Below are 18,292 nucleotides of genomic sequence, written 5' to 3'. Positions count from 1 at the left end.
TTTTATAGACTAGGCCTAGTTCTGCCAAACCATAAACCGGCCCATACTGTGTCAACTAGTGTGTGTGTTTTTTTAAACTCTGAATTTAATATATATGGTGGAGCACAGTGGACTGAAAAGGCATATTTGTTCTTTGGTCACTGCAGTTAAAAATATACATAGACCAAATATTTTTATATTTAAGTTTTCAATCATTTAAACAAGACGCTATATTGGCAATTTGACTCTCAGGGCAGACAGTGACTCAGCTGTTTAGGAACAAGCATATACTCCATTTGTAGACATAGTACCAAAGAGCAAGATCCATTGTGATACTGGACAGGACATTGTTTAAAAATTAAGGGCCTTTTATTCACAGGAGAAGACTTAAAGTCTCACATTACTTTGTCATGGTCTCCACTTCACCATGGACCTGAAAACAACTCAAACAGAACTCAACATGGTGAATAATTTTAAGGACACATCATTATTACATATATTTTAGGCACTGTCCTGTTTCAGCATTTTGACTTTTGTTTCTAACAGACCTTGTTTCAGAGCATGGCTAAGATTAGGTTAGTTTAGAATGAGGACCACAAAAGGTTATTAAAGCAAAGAGCTTACGGTATCTTTATTTACATGTTCAGGGAGGGTTTTATGGCTCATCCCCCTTACCCACTTATTAAATGTCAGGAGGTCCGTGGGTGACACACAAACACACACAAAAAACTGTTTAACAAAGTTTAAAAGTATTAACACACTCTAAAACACCAGCCATTTGCAACTGATTCTAACAATGGAGTCAACGAATGAAAACAGCATAAAGGCAAACAACAAAAACAAAATTCAGAGATGTCTGTATGACACTTTGCAGTCCAGTTGCTAGTTCATTTACATTCTACATTTTATCACAAAAATTGAAAAAAATACTTCAATATGAAAGCTAGGAAATAAAATAGACAACAGATAAACAGATGTTTATCTCAAGATCAAGGTAGCACAATCTGCACGACTCATTAACAAATCTGTATATAATCTGCCTGGAGGCTTAACTACCATATTACAACTGATTTGACTCACATAACCTCGCCCCTTTCAGGGTATGTGTTCATATAGACCTCAACCATTGAATCCAGATCAAACCCAACATCATAGTTCATGTTCAAAAGAGCAAGGCTTTTAGATTTGAATTTGTCAGGCGTGTTCTCCATGTACATCTTGAAGCGCTTATACGCCACGTTGCAGCTGTCTTCCAGAGCCAAGGTAGGCAGGATGCCGATCAGTCTCAGGACTGCAAGCATGTTTGGGAAGAACTTCAAATCGGCCTGCTGCAGTGTTTCATGGATATTAGAGGGAAAAGTCTCCCCTTTGCCCTTTTTGCTCCATTTAACCCACCAACAGTGTAGCTCGGCAGAGAGGGTTCCTGCATTAGGGATGTAATCTTTAAACACCTGTATGCTCTCTTCTTCAGGTTCAGTAGACTTATGCTGCTCTATGACGGCAGGGACCAGTGACAGACACCTCAGAGACTTCAAGTGGTCCTCACTGAAGAGCTCATTCATTTCGTTAATGATGTGGTTCACCACAGGAACAGACAGGTTGTTCTTGTAGTAACTATCTGGTTGAATGGTTCCAGATTCTGAGTGATGCTTTCTCAAGAATGACCGAGGAATCTTTACCGGGATCTCCATTGCTGTGGCTAGGTTAACAGCCTCATCGTTCCAGAACTCATGATACACATCAATGTTGTCAGACACTTCCTTCAGGGAGTGTAATACAGCTTTTAAACTGGTTGCAGCAAAATGGGCATCTGGTGCTTCCCCTTGCACGTTCTTCCCGAATGCTCGAGTAAGTGTCATCACGTTTTTCAGCACGACCAATGCCATGACAAACTCAAAATCAGCCAGTGCTTTTGAAATCTCTAAGGCGTCATGTGTGACTTGATCACTCCACCGCATGTCTTCATTGTCATGCACGCTGTCCACACAAAGTAGAAGTGCCTCTAGGATTTCCACTGCCACGTCAAACGCATCATGTCGTCTGGTCCAGTTGGTATGACAGATGTCCTTCAGTTCATTAGCTTTATCCTCTTTGTCTGGGTAGAAAATGAAAATAGCATGCTCCAACTCCAACTGCAGTAAATTGGACTGACTGAAGAAGGACTCAATCTTCTTAAAGGTAGACATGACAAGCTGAACCCCTGACAAAACCATACCATTGGCCAACGACACATTCAGTGTACGAGTAGATCTCAGAGTAACCACTGCCAGTGGATACTTGTCAATCAGTTTGGCAGAAAATGTTTTCATTTTACTAAAATGTGTCCCAGTGCAGGAGTGGGCCTGACCCCTACACTGTTCCATATCCAAACCCCATTCGTCAGCCATTTCAGACAGTAGTTTCTCTGCCAGGGCATCTCCATCTCCTTCAAAGCTCAAGAATCCACAAAACCTCTCCTGCTGACAGTTAGACTGGTCCACAAAACGGACAAAGACAGGGAGGTGCCATTCTCCAGAGATCTTCACCAGATCATCAGTAAGTAATGAGAAGAAGCCATTTTGTTTAACTTCCTCCACCAGCTTACTGCGGATGCATTTCTCACACACCTCAATCAGCTGACTCAGCTGAACTGAGGAGCAGCACTCCTGATTCACATCGTACCTCTTCTTCAGGACTTCATTTCCACAATTCATGCGATAATCTAACAATGCCTGAAAGTTGCTTTCCCTAAGACCATCCTTTTTCCTATCACCAGGCCCCGTGGGAGGAATGTTTTGCTCTCCCAACAGTACAAGAACTTCAAATAAAGACTTGAGATACTCTCTGTATTCCTCTTCCTCATCTGTCTGGACATCTGCCTTAGCTGTGTCTGTGTCTTGAGACTTCTTCATTTCTAAGAGGGAAAAAGAAACAGTTGCAAGATAGAAACTAACTCAGTCATTCATCTTGTGACAATTGTTGGTGTGGGACTCATTTTCCTTGTCAGAAATAAATGTGTGTATTGATATTTCTACTTACTTTTTCTACCCTTACTCTCTGTTTCATCATCTTTGGTCTACAAAAATAAAAAGACAAGACAAGTTAACTGCAGAAATCAAATTATACAAATTATTTTCCCCCATTTAAAACTATTTCTTTTCACTCACCGTCTCTTTGTTGCGCTTCACCTGTCCATTTTGAGGTTGGCTAGGCATGTCAAAGATAGTTGGTATGGCATCATCTTTCAACACTGTACACTGAGCACCCTGCCAACAAAGTCAAGCAAAAAATGTTAATTATACTGCATATTATAATTATACAAGACCGAATCAAGAATATTACTATATTAAACTTGTATTCAATATCTACATTAAATATTCACCAAGCAATACAAAACATAAGGTATTTATTAAATAATTAATGAAATAATATGCAGGGCTGAATTCTCACATTTTACTTATAAAGACTAGCAATTACATGAAAAGTACTGCCATATCTTCCGTCACATTGGCCTTGTGCAACTTGAAAACTTACATTATCAATCAAGGATGATTCAAAATGCTTTCCACACAGTCTGTAGTGTCTGTGCAGCTGGTCTGGTGATTTGTCTATCAGGTCCCTCCTCTGGCATTTTTCAACCCACTTCTTGGATCTGAAAGGAGTGGTCAAAATGACAACAAGTTTAAAAGTCAAAAGAAATTCAGGTTATATAGTCAATTATAGTTTTTTGCTATATTAATTTGACAAACTATTAACAACATGCTGAACATTTGTCCAATATTTTGTGATTTGTAACAATGACTGAGAATGTAATAGTGAATAATACATTAATAAACAATTCAAAAGCATCTAAGCAAGCATGGATGTTTTTAATGCTATTAATATGTAAGATATTATGGATATACTAGCTTAGTAATATAATACACTAACATGTCATGCAAAAGCCAAGTAGGGAGATTGATACACTGATAGTTTACCACAGGGTTTATATTAGGATTAACCATGTGGTTATTGACGTGTCTTTTCATCAATAATAAACTGTGCCAGGTCTGCACGTTGGAAATAGTCCTTCAGAAAACTAACCAACATGTTCTATTTAGTTACACCGGCTTTGCTGCAGCATTTTAACACAAGATCTTATGTGCCAGTGTGTGTACGTTTAACAATGAGCAAAGACACGTGAACCTGTCAAACTTTTGAATTTAGTTTGCGTATCGAGAACGAAATAGATTTGAACTTGTAAAAGCTTTAATAATGTGCTGCACGACAAGATAGGAATTAAATGTTGCTGAACCAACAAAACATGTAAAAACAAACGTAGCCTTGTTTTAACACACATGCTACTTTACCTACAAATAATACTGTTCTCTCTGGGTAGCTAGAGAGCTTCCTGTTTGCTTTAGCATCGCTGTTAGCATTAGTTACCTTTCTGGATCATGAGGAAACCTGAAGAGTGGCTGAGGGTCGGATATGCTACTAGTGCAGTTCGGCACCGCACAGTGATTCTGCATTATACGTGTGTATAATACACCTGTGTTTTGCTGTGAGATCCTTCTGAGGATAGCCAACTGCTAATGGTAGCTATCAAGCCCCTTGAAACAAGAGGATAACTTCCGATTTTTGATTTCAAATTAAAGTGCATGAATGTGTTTGAAGTAAGATTGTAAATTGTAGAATGTGTAATATGAAAACGCGTTTACATTTTCTTATTCATCCACACGCTTACAATAACACTATGCCAACTAGGCTATGTTAGGTTGTCAAAAAAGAAAGTCCTAAACATAACATTAAAAGTATACCCTGTCCACCACACAACACCAGGGGATCCCTGCTGTTTTATTTGTCCTTATATGTTTTGTACATTTATCCGTAAAGGCCTAAGACAAACAACAGTGCGTATACTTTTAGTTTGTGATGTTAATTTAGATTTTATTTTGAAGGCAAATTGGCTTGCTTCTTCAAACAGTTTTGTAAAACTTAACGTGCAACAAAGGAGCGCGCGCTTCGGTTCATTCCCATAATCCTCCGCGTTCTTTTCAAAGCAAAGGTTGAAGACATGTCATGGCATGTTGCAAAACATACACACGTTATGATTATGATTATGACTGGTATGAAGATGATGATGATGATGATTTTTTTTATTATGTTATTATTATTAAAACAAAGTATTTGCATTTTTCTAATTGTATTGATATTGTCCCTCAACGTTTAATATTTATTGTAGTAACGTGATGTAAATTATATGGTTATTGAAAATAACTGCTTTTATGTCCCTGTTGATGATCAGCACCTGCTGGAAGTTATAGCTGTGCGTTTATTTACAAATGCCGTCTCTGTGCTGTAATGTTTTGGGGCGTAGCTGTTTGCATGGACCAGTACTACAGGAATCCTATTTGGGTTCAAATGTTTGAACAGAAGGGATGAAAACTTGTCGGCTGACAGATTGAAGCTCGTCTTCTTCAACTCCCGTTCCTAGTTTGGAGACATTCTATTGGTTCATTTTTGTCTCTCGCGATACTACAATGACCAATTGGAGTGCAACAGCGCCAAGTCAAATCGAATGTTTTCATCCTCAGGGAGACAAACGGCGTGTTTTGTTCCAGTCAGAGCTGTGGTGCTGTGGAGGTGCTTTGTCCTCGTATTGCCCAAGAAACACTACTGTAGGGTAAGTTAGTAAAGTGATGTTTCTTGTTAGATTTACTTTAATATACTATAGGTATTGTTACTGTCAGCACACTACAGCAGAGTTATGGATATATGTTTCATACCGCTCACATTACAGTTTTTACGTTTTTACCCTCCATGTCAGCTGACGTTAGCTCGTGGACACAACGTTAACTGAACTGGATCCAAGACGGGCTGATATGATTGTTTCTTTGTTTTTCGATAAAAAATAATGTGACCAACAACTTAATATATGTAAACTTCACCCAAAAGTAGATAAAGAGTATGTGTCATTGTACTAGCAGGTGTTAATTTCTCATGAAAACTGCCAATACTTGCTATGAAATCGTAAAATTTTGACAGTGTGTGGAACTCTTACAGGCGTAATAAAATAGATTGTTGCTAGTAATCCTGGAATGTTAAATTATGTAATGACCTAGTTTATTTATATGTATAGTTTTATAGTATTTATTGATTTGTTCACCTTTCAGAAATCTCCGTTGATTAAACAATTTTTGACACTAAACAATGGACAACTTCGCAGTTTCAAGACGAAACCACATCGATAAAAAAGTAAGTTAATGTTAATGAACATCACATGAAATGATTTTCATGTCGTTTTGAATGCTAAGTAACATTCAGAGCTTCCCTTGCCTACATAATGGTCTAATTGTTTTGATTTTATTAGGGAAACAAGGAGAATACTCAGCCTTCACATGGAAGCAAGCCCTTCATCAAAAGAGATAAAACGTCTCTTGCTCCATTCCACCTGAAAAGCAATGAAAAAGAGCAGATCTTTGCAAAAAATGGTCCTCTTAAAGCCAAGGCCAAACAGGCAGACACAAAGTTAGCATGTGTTGAGGCTCTAAAAAAGGTAAAGACCGTGCAGAAAGATGGGAAAGGAGCTGCTGCTGCTTCAGATGTCAAACAGCGACAAACATATAGCCGGCCTTCCACACAGAACAGGCTGTGAAACACAGAAAAATGGTTGCAGAAGCTCCCAAGCCACCAGCTGCTGTGCAGTCATCCAAATCTGCTCCTGGCATGTACAAAGGCAAGATGGTACAATCCAAAATTGGATCCATTTGGAAGTCAAGTGCCAGCCTGGACGGGATAGATCCCAAACGATCAGCACCCAAAACAGAGAGCCAAAGGGTTGGAAATGCAGCAAAAGTCAGGTCCAAATCTGTTGCTGACCTGCCTAGACATGGCACGCAAAAACCTGCACCACCAAAGTTGAAGTCAGTGGTCAGTAGACCCGCTCAGGTTTCCAAATCCGCTGTCATCAGCCGTCCTGCTGCTGGATTCTACTCTGCTCGCGCTCCAGCCAGAACCGTCCCAGCAACACTAACCAGTACTAGTTCCAGAAGTACAACTGTGGCTCCCACCAAGGGACGTGCGACTCACAACTCAAAGCCAAAAATTCCGGTGATAGACAACAAGGTCAACAAGCCTCCTGTCTCAAGCACCCTTAGCCAATACAGATTTACCACGGAGACTGAAGAGGAAAGAAGGTAACATTTTTTGTTCTTGACACAGACACATTTGATGTTTTCCTTGTACATCATAAAACTTCAAAAATGTTTTAATTATGTGTTGTGTATGCAGAGCAAAACTGGCTGCCTGGCAGGCTTCCAAGGGCAAGACTTTCAAGAGACCAGCCATGACAGCAACACTACCCCCAAAAACCAGAGTCTCCAAACCTGAGGCTGATCTCAAATCCCAGTCTCATGTTGAGCCTCAGAGTGCTGCACAGAGCAAATCTGAACACAGTCTGGAAGAACATAAGCCAGACTCTGCTGCTGGTCACGGTGCAGATACACAGGGAGCACAGTTGACGACAACCAACCGAACTACAGCGATCATGAATACTACCCTGGAGCTGCTTGAAAACTATGATGTAGATCTGCCTGTTGACCCACAGGACAGAATGGATGACGTAAGGAAACAAGCATAGTTACTGTAGCTGTTTTAGCTGCATTCAAAATATTACCTTTCATGATAAACCAGCTTCTTTTCATTTCATTTTGACAGATTGTACTAAACCTGTGTGATGCTTTAGAGGCCATAGTGACGCCCTCTAGATGCAGCGATGGTAAGTTCAGCTGTGTGACTATGATCTGTTTGCAGTGTTGAATTTGGTAAGTTCAGTGGTATTAAGGTAATTCTTAAAATAATAATGATCAGTCTACTCACCTCACTGGCATTGCTGGTTATTCTGGCTGTTGTTGCACTCTATACAGATGCTTACTGTTGAACTTGTTACCTTTGTCTCCGTAAGAACTCTCACAGGTGTCAGATGAGTGTGATGCTGAATTGGAGGACGACAAACCAAAGACTGAATGTATAAAAGAGGTGGTGAATGCAATTCTGCAGGATGTCTGCGAGCAGCCGAAGGTTGAGCAAGTGAAGAATGAAGCAGAAAGAAGTGATGGAGATAAAGTAGAGACGGATGATGCTGAGGAAGTAGAAAGTGACGAAGATGACGATGTGATGGAGACCACGCCGCCGATGGAGGATGCTTCAGTCGTTAAATACAGTGTGAAGACGACTCCATACCTGCAAAGGTGAGGCCATTCTTTTGCTTAATCCTTTAAGTCAAGCCTGTCATTATTCTGCCATTAATTTAATAGCCAAAAAGTCATTTATTTTCACTTGTAATACAGTATTTTTTTTTTCCTCCTTCAAATATCTTTTGTATGTAGTGTGAAGAAGACGATTGAAGGTGAGGCCGGTACATCCCGAAGAAAGAGCAACATCAAAGATCTGAAGTTTCTGACACCAGTGCGCCGTTCCTGCCGCATCCAGCGCAAATCCTCCCACCTGCCAACGATGCTGGTCGATCACGATCCCTGTGTGTCGTCACTGGCTGAGTTGGTGAAGCTCGATGATGATCCCAATGCCTATATTTACAGAAAAAATCCTGCCCTTCTAGAAGATCTGCCAGACCAGACCAGACTGTGAGGAGCTCTGTACATATGTGTTCAGAATTCTATGAGACGGGGTGTAAAGGACACTGCTGATGTTAAGATGGTTTTACTAATCTGTTTCTGTTCAAAGAATTTTAACTGCCACTTTAAATCATTTTATTGTATTGTGGGACAACAGTAATCCTGTCTAGTTATTTTCTGTGCTGAATGTATTATATATGTAACTTTCTAACATATATTTTAATGTAAAGTTGACATGTATTGACAAATGCTCTACAATAAAAGAGTATTTATTTTATTTATTCATTCATTTATTTATCTTGGATAGTTGTGCCTTGATAGTCTCTTATACAGCCTACATACAGGACATAAACAATCTGTGGTAATGCCTGAAAACCATCAGCTTTCTACCACATACTGCAGCCGTGTTGTTCAGGTTCAGGGAGCAAGTGTAGCAAAAATGGCTGATACAAGCAAATTTCCTCATTAATTATAAGAAATACTGAGTAGGGAAAAACAACCACGAATGTTCCATTGACCTCAATTATGAGGGTTGTAGCATTCAGCCTGAAAACAGACTGCTCATTTACTGCACAGCAAAGGAGAGGATGGGGAGGATAGTTGCTGACACCTGGGAGAGAAGACAGACTGCAGGGAAGAATGGCATAAGTGAGAAGCGAGTGTCTCAACTACAAACCAAGCAAGTTTAAATCCAATTTGATTGTTTTTATTGAGTCATCGCAAGTTTTCTAGTGGAGAATCCCTGAGCTGCATCAGATTGGTGACTGTGGCTGGAGAGTACCTTGTTGCTCCTGTGATGAGAATCAGTATTGGATCATTTGACTGCGGTTGGTGACACTTGTGGCTTCTGATGGTGGCGACTGTCTTTAAAATCCCTCAAATGCCCCATAAATACATTATCCCTCACTAACATTCTTCCAGCCTGAACTGACCCTTCCCCTTCAACAACCCCCCCCTTACATTTTTTTGAAACCACATTTCTATACACACTCGCATACAAATCTTTTTAGTCCTTCCTTTAGTAGTCCCTTATTTTTATGGAAGGTGAATGCCCTAAAGTGACCGGAAAGGTTTTGAAATATTTTTGTTGAAAGAAAAGGGTGATAACTGTTGTCCTGAATTTTGGTTAAGTGTTTGAATGAAATATCAAAACTACATTTGACATATCTTTTTCTTATGAGTAAGAATTAGAACTTGTAATTCTCTTTACATTAAACTTATTTTGTAGAAAGAGGAAGAAAGATTTTTAGTTTTAACAACACATGACTTCCCAAATGTCGAACTCTGTTGTGTCTCAATGACTATGTAGAGTTACCACTTCATTCTGTTTTTTTATTCTGTGCATTTTATGAGAGGAAAAAAAAAAAAGAGAGACAGATCACTGTTTTTCATGTTTAACCCCACTTTAATTGACCACATTGTAAAAATCCAAAGTGCTCATAAATGAACACTGCTTTCTTTTGACCACTTCATGGCAAACTCCTGACATCAGACTGGATGTTTAGACACCAGCTTCCTCTGATCCCAGATGAGACATTTCATTATAACAAAATAAAAAAAAAGAAAATCATCCACAAAAAAAAAAAAAAAATCTCTTTGATGCAATTTTCTTCCCCAAAACAAAAAGTATAAAAAAAGTACTCTTTTCCCACTCATCTGCAGACCATAGGGGAAGGTGTTCAGTGCTGTGCGCTAAAAGGCTGTTTTCACTGCCAGTTGAGGGTTTTATGTTCTTGAAAGACCCCGGTTGTCCAGATCTTTCACCTACAAGATGGAACACAAAGACTAGGTTAGATGGTTCAGTTGAAATGCATCTGTTGAGAGTTCATACAATGCTTGTGTATTATTTTCATGACTGAATAATATTCAGATTATCTGAGTTTTCATTTGGTCTCTGAGACATCAAAAGAAAGGTAAAAGCCCAAGGTGATGTCTAGTTTTGTCTAACCAGCACTTCACAACCGTAAGAACATTTCACACCCTGCAACTATAAACTGATATTTGCTTTAAAATTTGCATCAATGATCAATCAATTATCAAAACTGTTGCTTAGTTTTGTTGCTCAGCTAAGACCCAACCTTGTCAAGTAAACCAAACCAAACATGTGATCCCTATAGACACATATAACATGTCAAAGAAAGAAAGTTAACGGTTTTACCTTGTATATCCTAACCAGCCAGTGCTCTGTTGTGTAGGCCTCCTCCAACACATCCAGTTCAAAGTCTTTGTTCCCAATCTCAGCATTCCTCACTCTGTCATAACCAGGTGGGCGCTCTGCAGAGAACATCATTAAGATCATCAGAATTACAGCACAAAAAAGAATTTATCATATTTATGCTTTACTCATCATTTTATGTTGCGTCTGTACGGTGCAGTCAGCAGCTGATGTCTACAATATTTTGGCACAGTAATCTTCACTAGGTGTTTACAGACATGCTCGGTTTTAATCATAGTTGTGTCTAACTTAATGATTAAAATACAGTGTATCAAACAAACTTAACAGCCTGAACTTTACAGTCCTTTCAAAAATGGCACACATGTTGCTCATTCTCAATGTGTCTCTGACTGCAAGGAGAAACTGTCTAATGCACGGTGACAAAATGATCACACCAGGCTGTAGGGTTACTCACTGGCCTCTGTGTAGACCTGGCCGAAGCGGTAGTAGCACATCTTGTACATGAGGCAGTTGAGCAGGACGGGCGAGCCCTCGCGGTCCACTCTGAACTCTCCGGTGGGAGTGTAGTAGTCATGCTCCTTGATATGTTTGCCTGTGTCTGTGCTTCCCCCAATTCGGACCATCCACAGAAACTTATTGATGTCTGTGATGGACAGAGGTTGATTATTACACAGGTGCTCATAAAAATGCCCTGGAAATATTATATCATATTTAATCATTCATCATTCATATAATCCACAGTACCTGTTTGATGGGTTAACACACAGAAAATTTAATCAGAACACTTTATTGATCCCAGGGGGATATTAGGTTAGGTTACATTTGCTCCCCCAGAAAAGAAAAGAGATTAGGAAGTAGATTACATAGGTAAAGGGATAAAAAAAATACTCATAATATAAAATTGTGTACTCATGTTGTAATAAATAAATGAAAAAAATAGAAATATATGAGGCTATGAGTATAAAATTGCACTTGTCTGAATTAAAGAGGGGGAAGTGGAAATAATACATAAAGAAGAGTTATTACAGCTAAGAGGCTGATTTTTCTTTGCATCCTTTTCATTTTTTTTTATTCAAAATGTCACACCTGGTTATACACATCATCACATGGAAGAAATACATCCGTCCATGCGGATATTTAAATTGTTGCACTGACTCTGATCTAGCGATACTTGGTACATACCGTCAGAGGAATATCCCGTTAGTCCTCCAAAGATGACCAGGACATAACTGACATCCAGCTCCCTCATGATCTCATAGGCCCTCTCTTCTGTGGATGCCATGGCCTACAGAGCAAACAGCAGCCCCGGTTAACACACCAGCACTTTATCAACTTTATGAAACATGAGTACCCTGAAGGCGACCCAGCTCACCTGTCCAACTCTGGAGATGTGAGTGTTGTTCCAAGTGTTGTTGTCCACTAGAATGGTTCGATTAGCCATGGCAGTTATCTGATAGCCATAATCCCACCATGACATGACTTTGGCATCCTGGAACCACAAAATCAAATCAGCATTTGAATGGAAACACTCTGACCTTATGGCTATGATAATTAGAGCCTGACCAAAATCGGATTTTTGGGGCCGATCACTGGCAATTAAATAAAATAACTAAATAACTGTAAAAATAACTATATATATATATATATATATATATATATATATATATATATTTAACTTGAATGAAAATATAAATAAAATGCTGCCTATATAACTTCATTTGACCCGAGCATTTTCACTGCATTATTGCTTCTTAATAAAAGTATTCATATCAGTGCATACTGGAGAGTGTATGCAATGATACGATATATATGCGATAGGCCAATATCGGCCGATAAAATTGGCCAACCGATAAATTGGTCCGACTCTAATGACAATCTCAACAATCTCTACAATTCAGATAACTCAGCATCCTGCTGTAATAACTGACTTATTCTTTATTTCTCTGGGTGTCACTGACCTCAGGAGTGTTGTGGCGGAGCCAGTAGTAGGCCTCTCTGAAGTCATCGAAGATGATGCGGCTGCCGTCACCTCCACGCGCCGACAAGACAATTGAGGGAGAGGAGTATGCTTCGCTGGTCACCCAGGTAGAATGGAAAGTGTATGTGATGAGGAAGAAGGCCATGACCAGAATCATCCCACTGGCAACCTGGAAGGTAAGAAACACAGGATGTCATCAGGTTTTAACCTTGCATTTGTGCTTTTATTCTGACTACTGGAATAAAGATGGCCTAAGAAAAAAAATCAGCTTCATTTAATTAGAATGCAAAAGTATTTTACTTGTAAAAGAGTATGCATCATCACAATATCTTCACAAGAGATTTTTTCAATGTTCATAAATAAGAAACAGATGGTGGAAGAAATATTCAGATCATTTAATTTAGTGAAAGTGTAAAAATACTCCATTACAAGTGATAGTCCTGCATTTAAAATCCTACTTAGGAAGTTTAGTCCAGTGGTTCCCAACCTAAGGGTCTGGCCTCTCCAAAGGCTCACAATGTAAATCTGAGGGGTTGTGAGATGATTAATGGGAGAAGAAAGAAGAAATCTGTTTAAATGTTTTTAGACTTCTCTCTAGTCGTTGCTTTTTTCTGTAATACATTGGATAATTTTACCATTTTACCGTTGCTCCCTGAAGAATTACCTGAATGAAGCCAGTTGAGAAGTTTAGAGGGGAAAAGTCTGTTCGTTGGAACTGCTTAGACATCTGAAATACGACAAGGAGCCTCAAATGCTTTTATGTCAGGGTTCGCTAGCCAAAAGGTTGGGAGCCACTGGTTAAATGTTTAACAATATGTTGAATTTTCTAAAGCTTGTCGTATAATTTTTCGTCTAAAATCTTCATCTGACAAGGACCCAGTATCTTCATTTATCAAATAAATAAGTAAAGTACAAGGATCTCAAAACTAAATGCCCACCACTGGAAACAGAAATAAAATGAACAGAGGGAGGAACCAAATTTTATGGCCTCTGAAACCATATTTTAATACTCAAAAATGTGACATGTAGCTTTACACAACACAGTTTCAACATCTATTTTTCAAAAGGCCTGAGGATACAATGCTAATTATTCAATTTAACCCTGGCTTTATACTCATTTATATATAATAGCTATCAAAAAAGAGAAAAAAAGAACAAGCTAGACATGGTAGAAGTCATAACCATATAATACCTCTGTATTATCTGGAATGTATTATCACTGTATTATCTGGCTTAATAATAACAACATCAGTGCTGTCAATGATTGTGGCTCCCACTGGATCTAAATGATGAGGTTCAACCAGTTTGAATTGTATGATGTTTTATGCCACAACATTTGCATGGCATACAAAAATGTCACCATCCTCTACCAGTTAAACCAGCACTCTGAACCAGTCTTCGCTTCCTACCTCGTTTTTGATGGGGTAGGTGGAGTCCTGCTGCTTCTTGCTCTTCTTGTCTGGCCGGCTCACATCCAAGTTCTTCATATAAGTGGTTAGCACCTGGGACACACCGATGCCCGACAGGATGCACATAACTGGAGCCAGCACCAACATAAGACGCACCTGAGGAGGCAACAAACAGGAAGCACATTAACCCCTAGTACATGTAAAGAAGGTGCATGTTCACATGTATCTGCAGCTCTATACAGGACGTACCATGACAGCTGAGAAGTACATGCTGGTCACTCCATACATGATGATGAAGATCCTGGCGTCCGACAGGTTGTTGAAACAGTAGTAAAGACCAACTGTGAGGAAAGCAAAGGTAACTGTGAGTCAGAAAATCAAACTGTTTGCTTCATTCAGAGTGATCTTACAGTATAAACAATTTACTACTCTGTGTGTTTATGCTGAGTGTACACTTGCCTGGGAACATGAAGACGAGCAGCTGGAGGTCAAAGTAGTATGAGGACCAGGTGGTGGGCTGGTGCTCAGAGACGGAAGCGATGATGGGGATGTTGTTCTTGGCGTAGGAGGGGTCCAGCAGGGAGTAGAAACGACCAGTCCATGGAGAGATCTTACCTGAAGGAAATATACTTCAGGTCAGTCACGGTACAAATCAGTTTCACAAAAAAGCAGGGAAGGGTGAAGCAAACGTTTTAAAAAAGGTTTTTCTGTCCACATATGCCAGTTTATCTACTAGTGCATCTTGTCACTCCTCTTACCTGTTAGCATGAGGACAGTGCCCACAGACAGCAAGATGAAGCCCACCAGTGAGATGACGCTCTTGAACAACACCTCAAATTGCTGGGCATTGAGTTTGCTGCGCAGGTAGTCCACAAAGGCATGAATCTGGCACAAGCCAAACATACCGAAGGCTGCCATGTGCTCTGATGACTGCACCGGCTGGTGTATGAGAGGAGAAACAGAGAGGTGAACTGAGTGAAACCTCTTTGCCCTATCATGTGACAATGACTTGTTTTTCCATCTTCTTTGGCCTAGATGATGGTATTAATTTGACAATTCAGAAATGTTTTCTCTCCTGGACACTCTAATGATGTTCTTCAAGCCAAGGCACAAGAACCAGAGTATGGATGCAAAAATTTCACCTTACCTGGAAACCAACAAAAGAGATCTGCATGGAGAGGATGGTGCCCAGGCAGTAGACTGTGCAGTAAGCTACATATATGCGATGAGAGAATCGGCCTGTGAGCATCAGCACCAGGACGTGCAGGGGGATAAGGTTGATCAGGAACACGTAGCCACCCCAGGAGGAAACCTACACATACACAAAAATACCTTGTCATGACCCCTGCAAACTCTGCATTAGTTCAGTCAAATATGTAGAGGTTCAGATCTCCTCACCATATAGAAGTAGGCCAGTGCACACATGGATGACCAGTACACTGAACCTGTTTTGACAGCTTTGATCCACATGTAATAGGTCAGCAGCATGCAGAAGATGGCGATACCTGAGGAGGACAGCACAGAGGGATTCGATTAACAATCCTTGTGAGATATTTTCTGTGAATAACATTGTTATGCACAACATGCACATACCTTCATTATCATAGGAGCCAGCAACAGAACGAGAGATATAACCGGGCACCACTGCGATCATGGCAGCAGCCAGGAGCCCAGCACCTGCGTCCTACACAGACAAGCAACTGTTTACTGGAAGTACACTTACAGTCATTAAACAAACTATTAATCTCAACACAAAACAGTCCTCATGTACTGAGCATACGTTCCAGTGATTCTACTAATGGGATTTTAAAAGGGGCACTTCACAGATTTTTCACACAAATAACAGTTTACTTGTCATAAGGATTATCACTCAGGCTATACAGTCATATAATATCCTCGGTGCACTGAAGCGAAATTTCTAACTCTGAGGAAATAATCTTGATTATGTCATCTGGGTTATCTAGCATCAGACTGACACTTCTGGGTTACAAACTGGTGGCGTGGAGTTTAAAAGATGGCGGTATTTGCCAGCCAATGACAGCCTAATGACAGACACTATTGAGTTGCATTATGGGAATTGTAGGATCCAGTGTTAGAGTTTATAACCTTAACTGATATATTTTATTGTGTATCTTATTATGTAAGATACAACTTACCTTCAGCTCCTTGGTGAAGTGGTAAGTGACTATGGCAGTGAAGGAGGAGAACAATGGAGCCAGGAAAACACAGACATTACGGATGTCAATGGTGATGTGGAAAAAATGTAGGACGTGGTACAGGACGGCAGACGTAATCATCAGTCCTGGTGAGGGAAAAGAGAGGGAGATTTGTTTGAGTAAGCTTTGGCTAATTGACATCTCTCCTCTGAACCCGATATAACCCTTGAACTTCAAAGCAAAAAACCCAGAAAAAAAAGCTCATGAGCTTGTAATTGTTTACTTGTTCAGTTCTATGGTAATCTAATCTGATTCCTACCTGGATAGATGGTGCCACCAATAATCCTCCCCAGAGGATACCATGCCCTGTCATCAAACCAGTTGTGAAACTTGTAAAATCCTTCTTCTGCCAGGAAGCGGGTGGTACGGTAGTTAAAGTACCTGAAGGTGAGATTAAGGTGAAAGTGAGACGTTACTTTAAGGAGGAACATCATCTAATAATCCTTGGAGATAACCATGACACAAGCGGTACTTACGGATCAAACTCATGGATGACACTTTCAAACCTCAAGACAGAAAAGAGTCTGGTGGAGAATGCTGAAGAAAAGAAAAAGCACACAAGTTCATCCAGATGTTTTATCTGTATTAAGTAGACAAGACTGGTGTGTATAGGACATAGGGGACTTACAGAGGACAGCAGCCATAGACAGGATGAGCAGCTTCAGCAGCGTGTCCTGTTTCTCATAGGACAATCGCAAGAAGCCCAGCTTGGTCATTTTGGCGAGGTTAGGGACAGCTCACCGTACTACCTGATGGGAGGAAGACAAACATTGTAACACTGGGACAAATGTGGAGAAAAGCACAGCCGAGGCATCTGTAGTCCAACACGGACTAAGATAATCTTCATGCTCAGAAAAAAATCCTGCAAAATGAGGTAAAGTTTTCACGATCTTTTTGAGAAAGCCAGACATTCATAAGAGAAATCAAAGTCTTTCAGCTCTAGCAGGAGTGAACTTCCATGTCCAGCCCAACCAGATAAGGCCACGCACTAAGATGTGGCGTCAGGAACCAGGAAGCACCCACTCTAGAAAACTTCTGCAGGGAGTCGTGTCTGTCTTCTTCAGATTTTACACTGAGAATCATCTTTGCAAAGTGAAAACACAGCCCATTGAGCTCTGCAGAGCTCTAATTAACGCTAACTTTGAAGGCGGCACCATCAGAGCGAGCCTTAGAGGTACTGACAGCTTCCAAGCCTTTGCAAAATCAGAGCAAGAAATCAACAGCAGCTAGTACCTTTAATCTAGCTTTTAACTCACACCACATGAGCATTTAAAATGAACACACGCTTCTTACGGATTAAACAGCATCATGTAACATTCGTATAACTAGTCAGCATCAGGCCGGCTAATGCTGATGCTGCCTTCATCCAGCTAGAAGTGTGTGGGTAGCTAGCGAGGCTAACCTACTAGCTGCTGTATAATGAACACCCTAGCTCCGTGTCTTTTCTCGGTCTTATTTTGTAAACACCACCTTCACATATTGCAGCAGGACAACAGCTTGAAAAAAAAAAATTCTGCTCCTAAATGAGCTCACAAGTTCATTATTTAATGTTCAATAAGACTCACCCGCTCCGCTCCTGTAACTCATACACTTTTCACACACAACCTTCACCGTGAGCTAATCCCGCCCATAACGAGCTGGTGTGCGCGTTTATTGGTTGAGCGTCAGTCAACAGTAAATCCACATTAATCTGATTGGTTGTTCGGCTGTCCTTCAAATTTGAGTCCCTACCTTGTCGGCGTGGTGTAGTGACGTGTCCTTAGTGAGGAAAAAGAAACGTGTCGCCCCCTGCTGGTTCACAACTCCTTCGACAAGAAAATGTCACCGCGGAAAATCGGTAAATGTGATCAGCTACATGACAATGGGACATTAACAGTTAGTTCACTAGTATTAATTATAATAATATTTCAATATTTTCACATGTATCTGTTCAAATTAAT

The 18,292-nt window shown here is 40.1% G+C and overlaps 3 protein-coding genes across 3 annotated transcripts; 1 reads left to right on the top strand and 2 right to left on the bottom strand.

The window, feature by feature from the left end:
* Positions 1 to 332: 332 nt before the first annotated feature.
* thap12a (THAP domain containing 12a) lies at positions 333 to 4,548 on the bottom strand. Its single transcript, XM_056396463.1, has 5 exons — positions 4,384 to 4,548; positions 3,493 to 3,610; positions 3,126 to 3,224; positions 2,998 to 3,034; positions 333 to 2,872 (listed from the first exon to the last, which is right to left on the bottom strand). The coding sequence occupies exons 1-5, from the start codon at positions 4,467 to 4,469 to the stop codon at positions 1,056 to 1,058; spliced, it is 2,157 nt and encodes a 718-aa protein (XP_056252438.1). The 5' UTR covers positions 4,470 to 4,548; the 3' UTR covers positions 333 to 1,055.
* Positions 4,549 to 5,419: 871 nt separating this feature from the next.
* si:ch211-266i6.3 (cytoskeleton-associated protein 2) lies at positions 5,420 to 8,850 on the top strand. Its single transcript, XM_056397694.1, is given in 8 exon segments — positions 5,420 to 5,623; positions 6,114 to 6,195; positions 6,311 to 6,563; positions 6,566 to 7,136; positions 7,231 to 7,561; positions 7,657 to 7,717; positions 7,904 to 8,189; positions 8,328 to 8,850. Coding segments are annotated over 7 exon segments (1,806 nt in total). The 5' UTR covers positions 5,420 to 5,623; positions 6,114 to 6,150; the 3' UTR covers positions 8,587 to 8,850.
* A 1,101-nt stretch (positions 8,851 to 9,951) lies between these two features.
* On the bottom strand, positions 9,952 to 17,976 carry stt3a (STT3 oligosaccharyltransferase complex catalytic subunit A). Its single transcript, XM_056397692.1, has 18 exons — positions 17,918 to 17,976; positions 16,981 to 17,101; positions 16,829 to 16,889; positions 16,612 to 16,733; positions 16,293 to 16,438; positions 15,730 to 15,820; positions 15,535 to 15,641; positions 15,284 to 15,448; positions 14,895 to 15,075; positions 14,596 to 14,751; positions 14,386 to 14,477; positions 14,137 to 14,292; positions 12,708 to 12,896; positions 12,122 to 12,238; positions 11,932 to 12,034; positions 11,204 to 11,392; positions 10,732 to 10,847; positions 9,952 to 10,337 (listed from the first exon to the last, which is right to left on the bottom strand). The coding sequence occupies exons 2-18, from the start codon at positions 17,066 to 17,068 to the stop codon at positions 10,299 to 10,301; spliced, it is 2,118 nt and encodes a 705-aa protein (XP_056253667.1). The 5' UTR covers positions 17,069 to 17,101; positions 17,918 to 17,976; the 3' UTR covers positions 9,952 to 10,298.
* Between the last annotated feature and the right edge of the window lie 316 nt (positions 17,977 to 18,292).

Source organism: Seriola aureovittata, chromosome 15, assembly GCF_021018895.1.
Source record: "Seriola aureovittata isolate HTS-2021-v1 ecotype China chromosome 15, ASM2101889v1, whole genome shotgun sequence".
Taxonomy (NCBI): Eukaryota; Metazoa; Chordata; class Actinopteri; order Carangiformes; family Carangidae; genus Seriola; species Seriola aureovittata.
The sequence above is the reverse complement of the archived record's forward strand: the minus strand, read 5'-3'. Positions and strand labels throughout refer to the sequence as shown.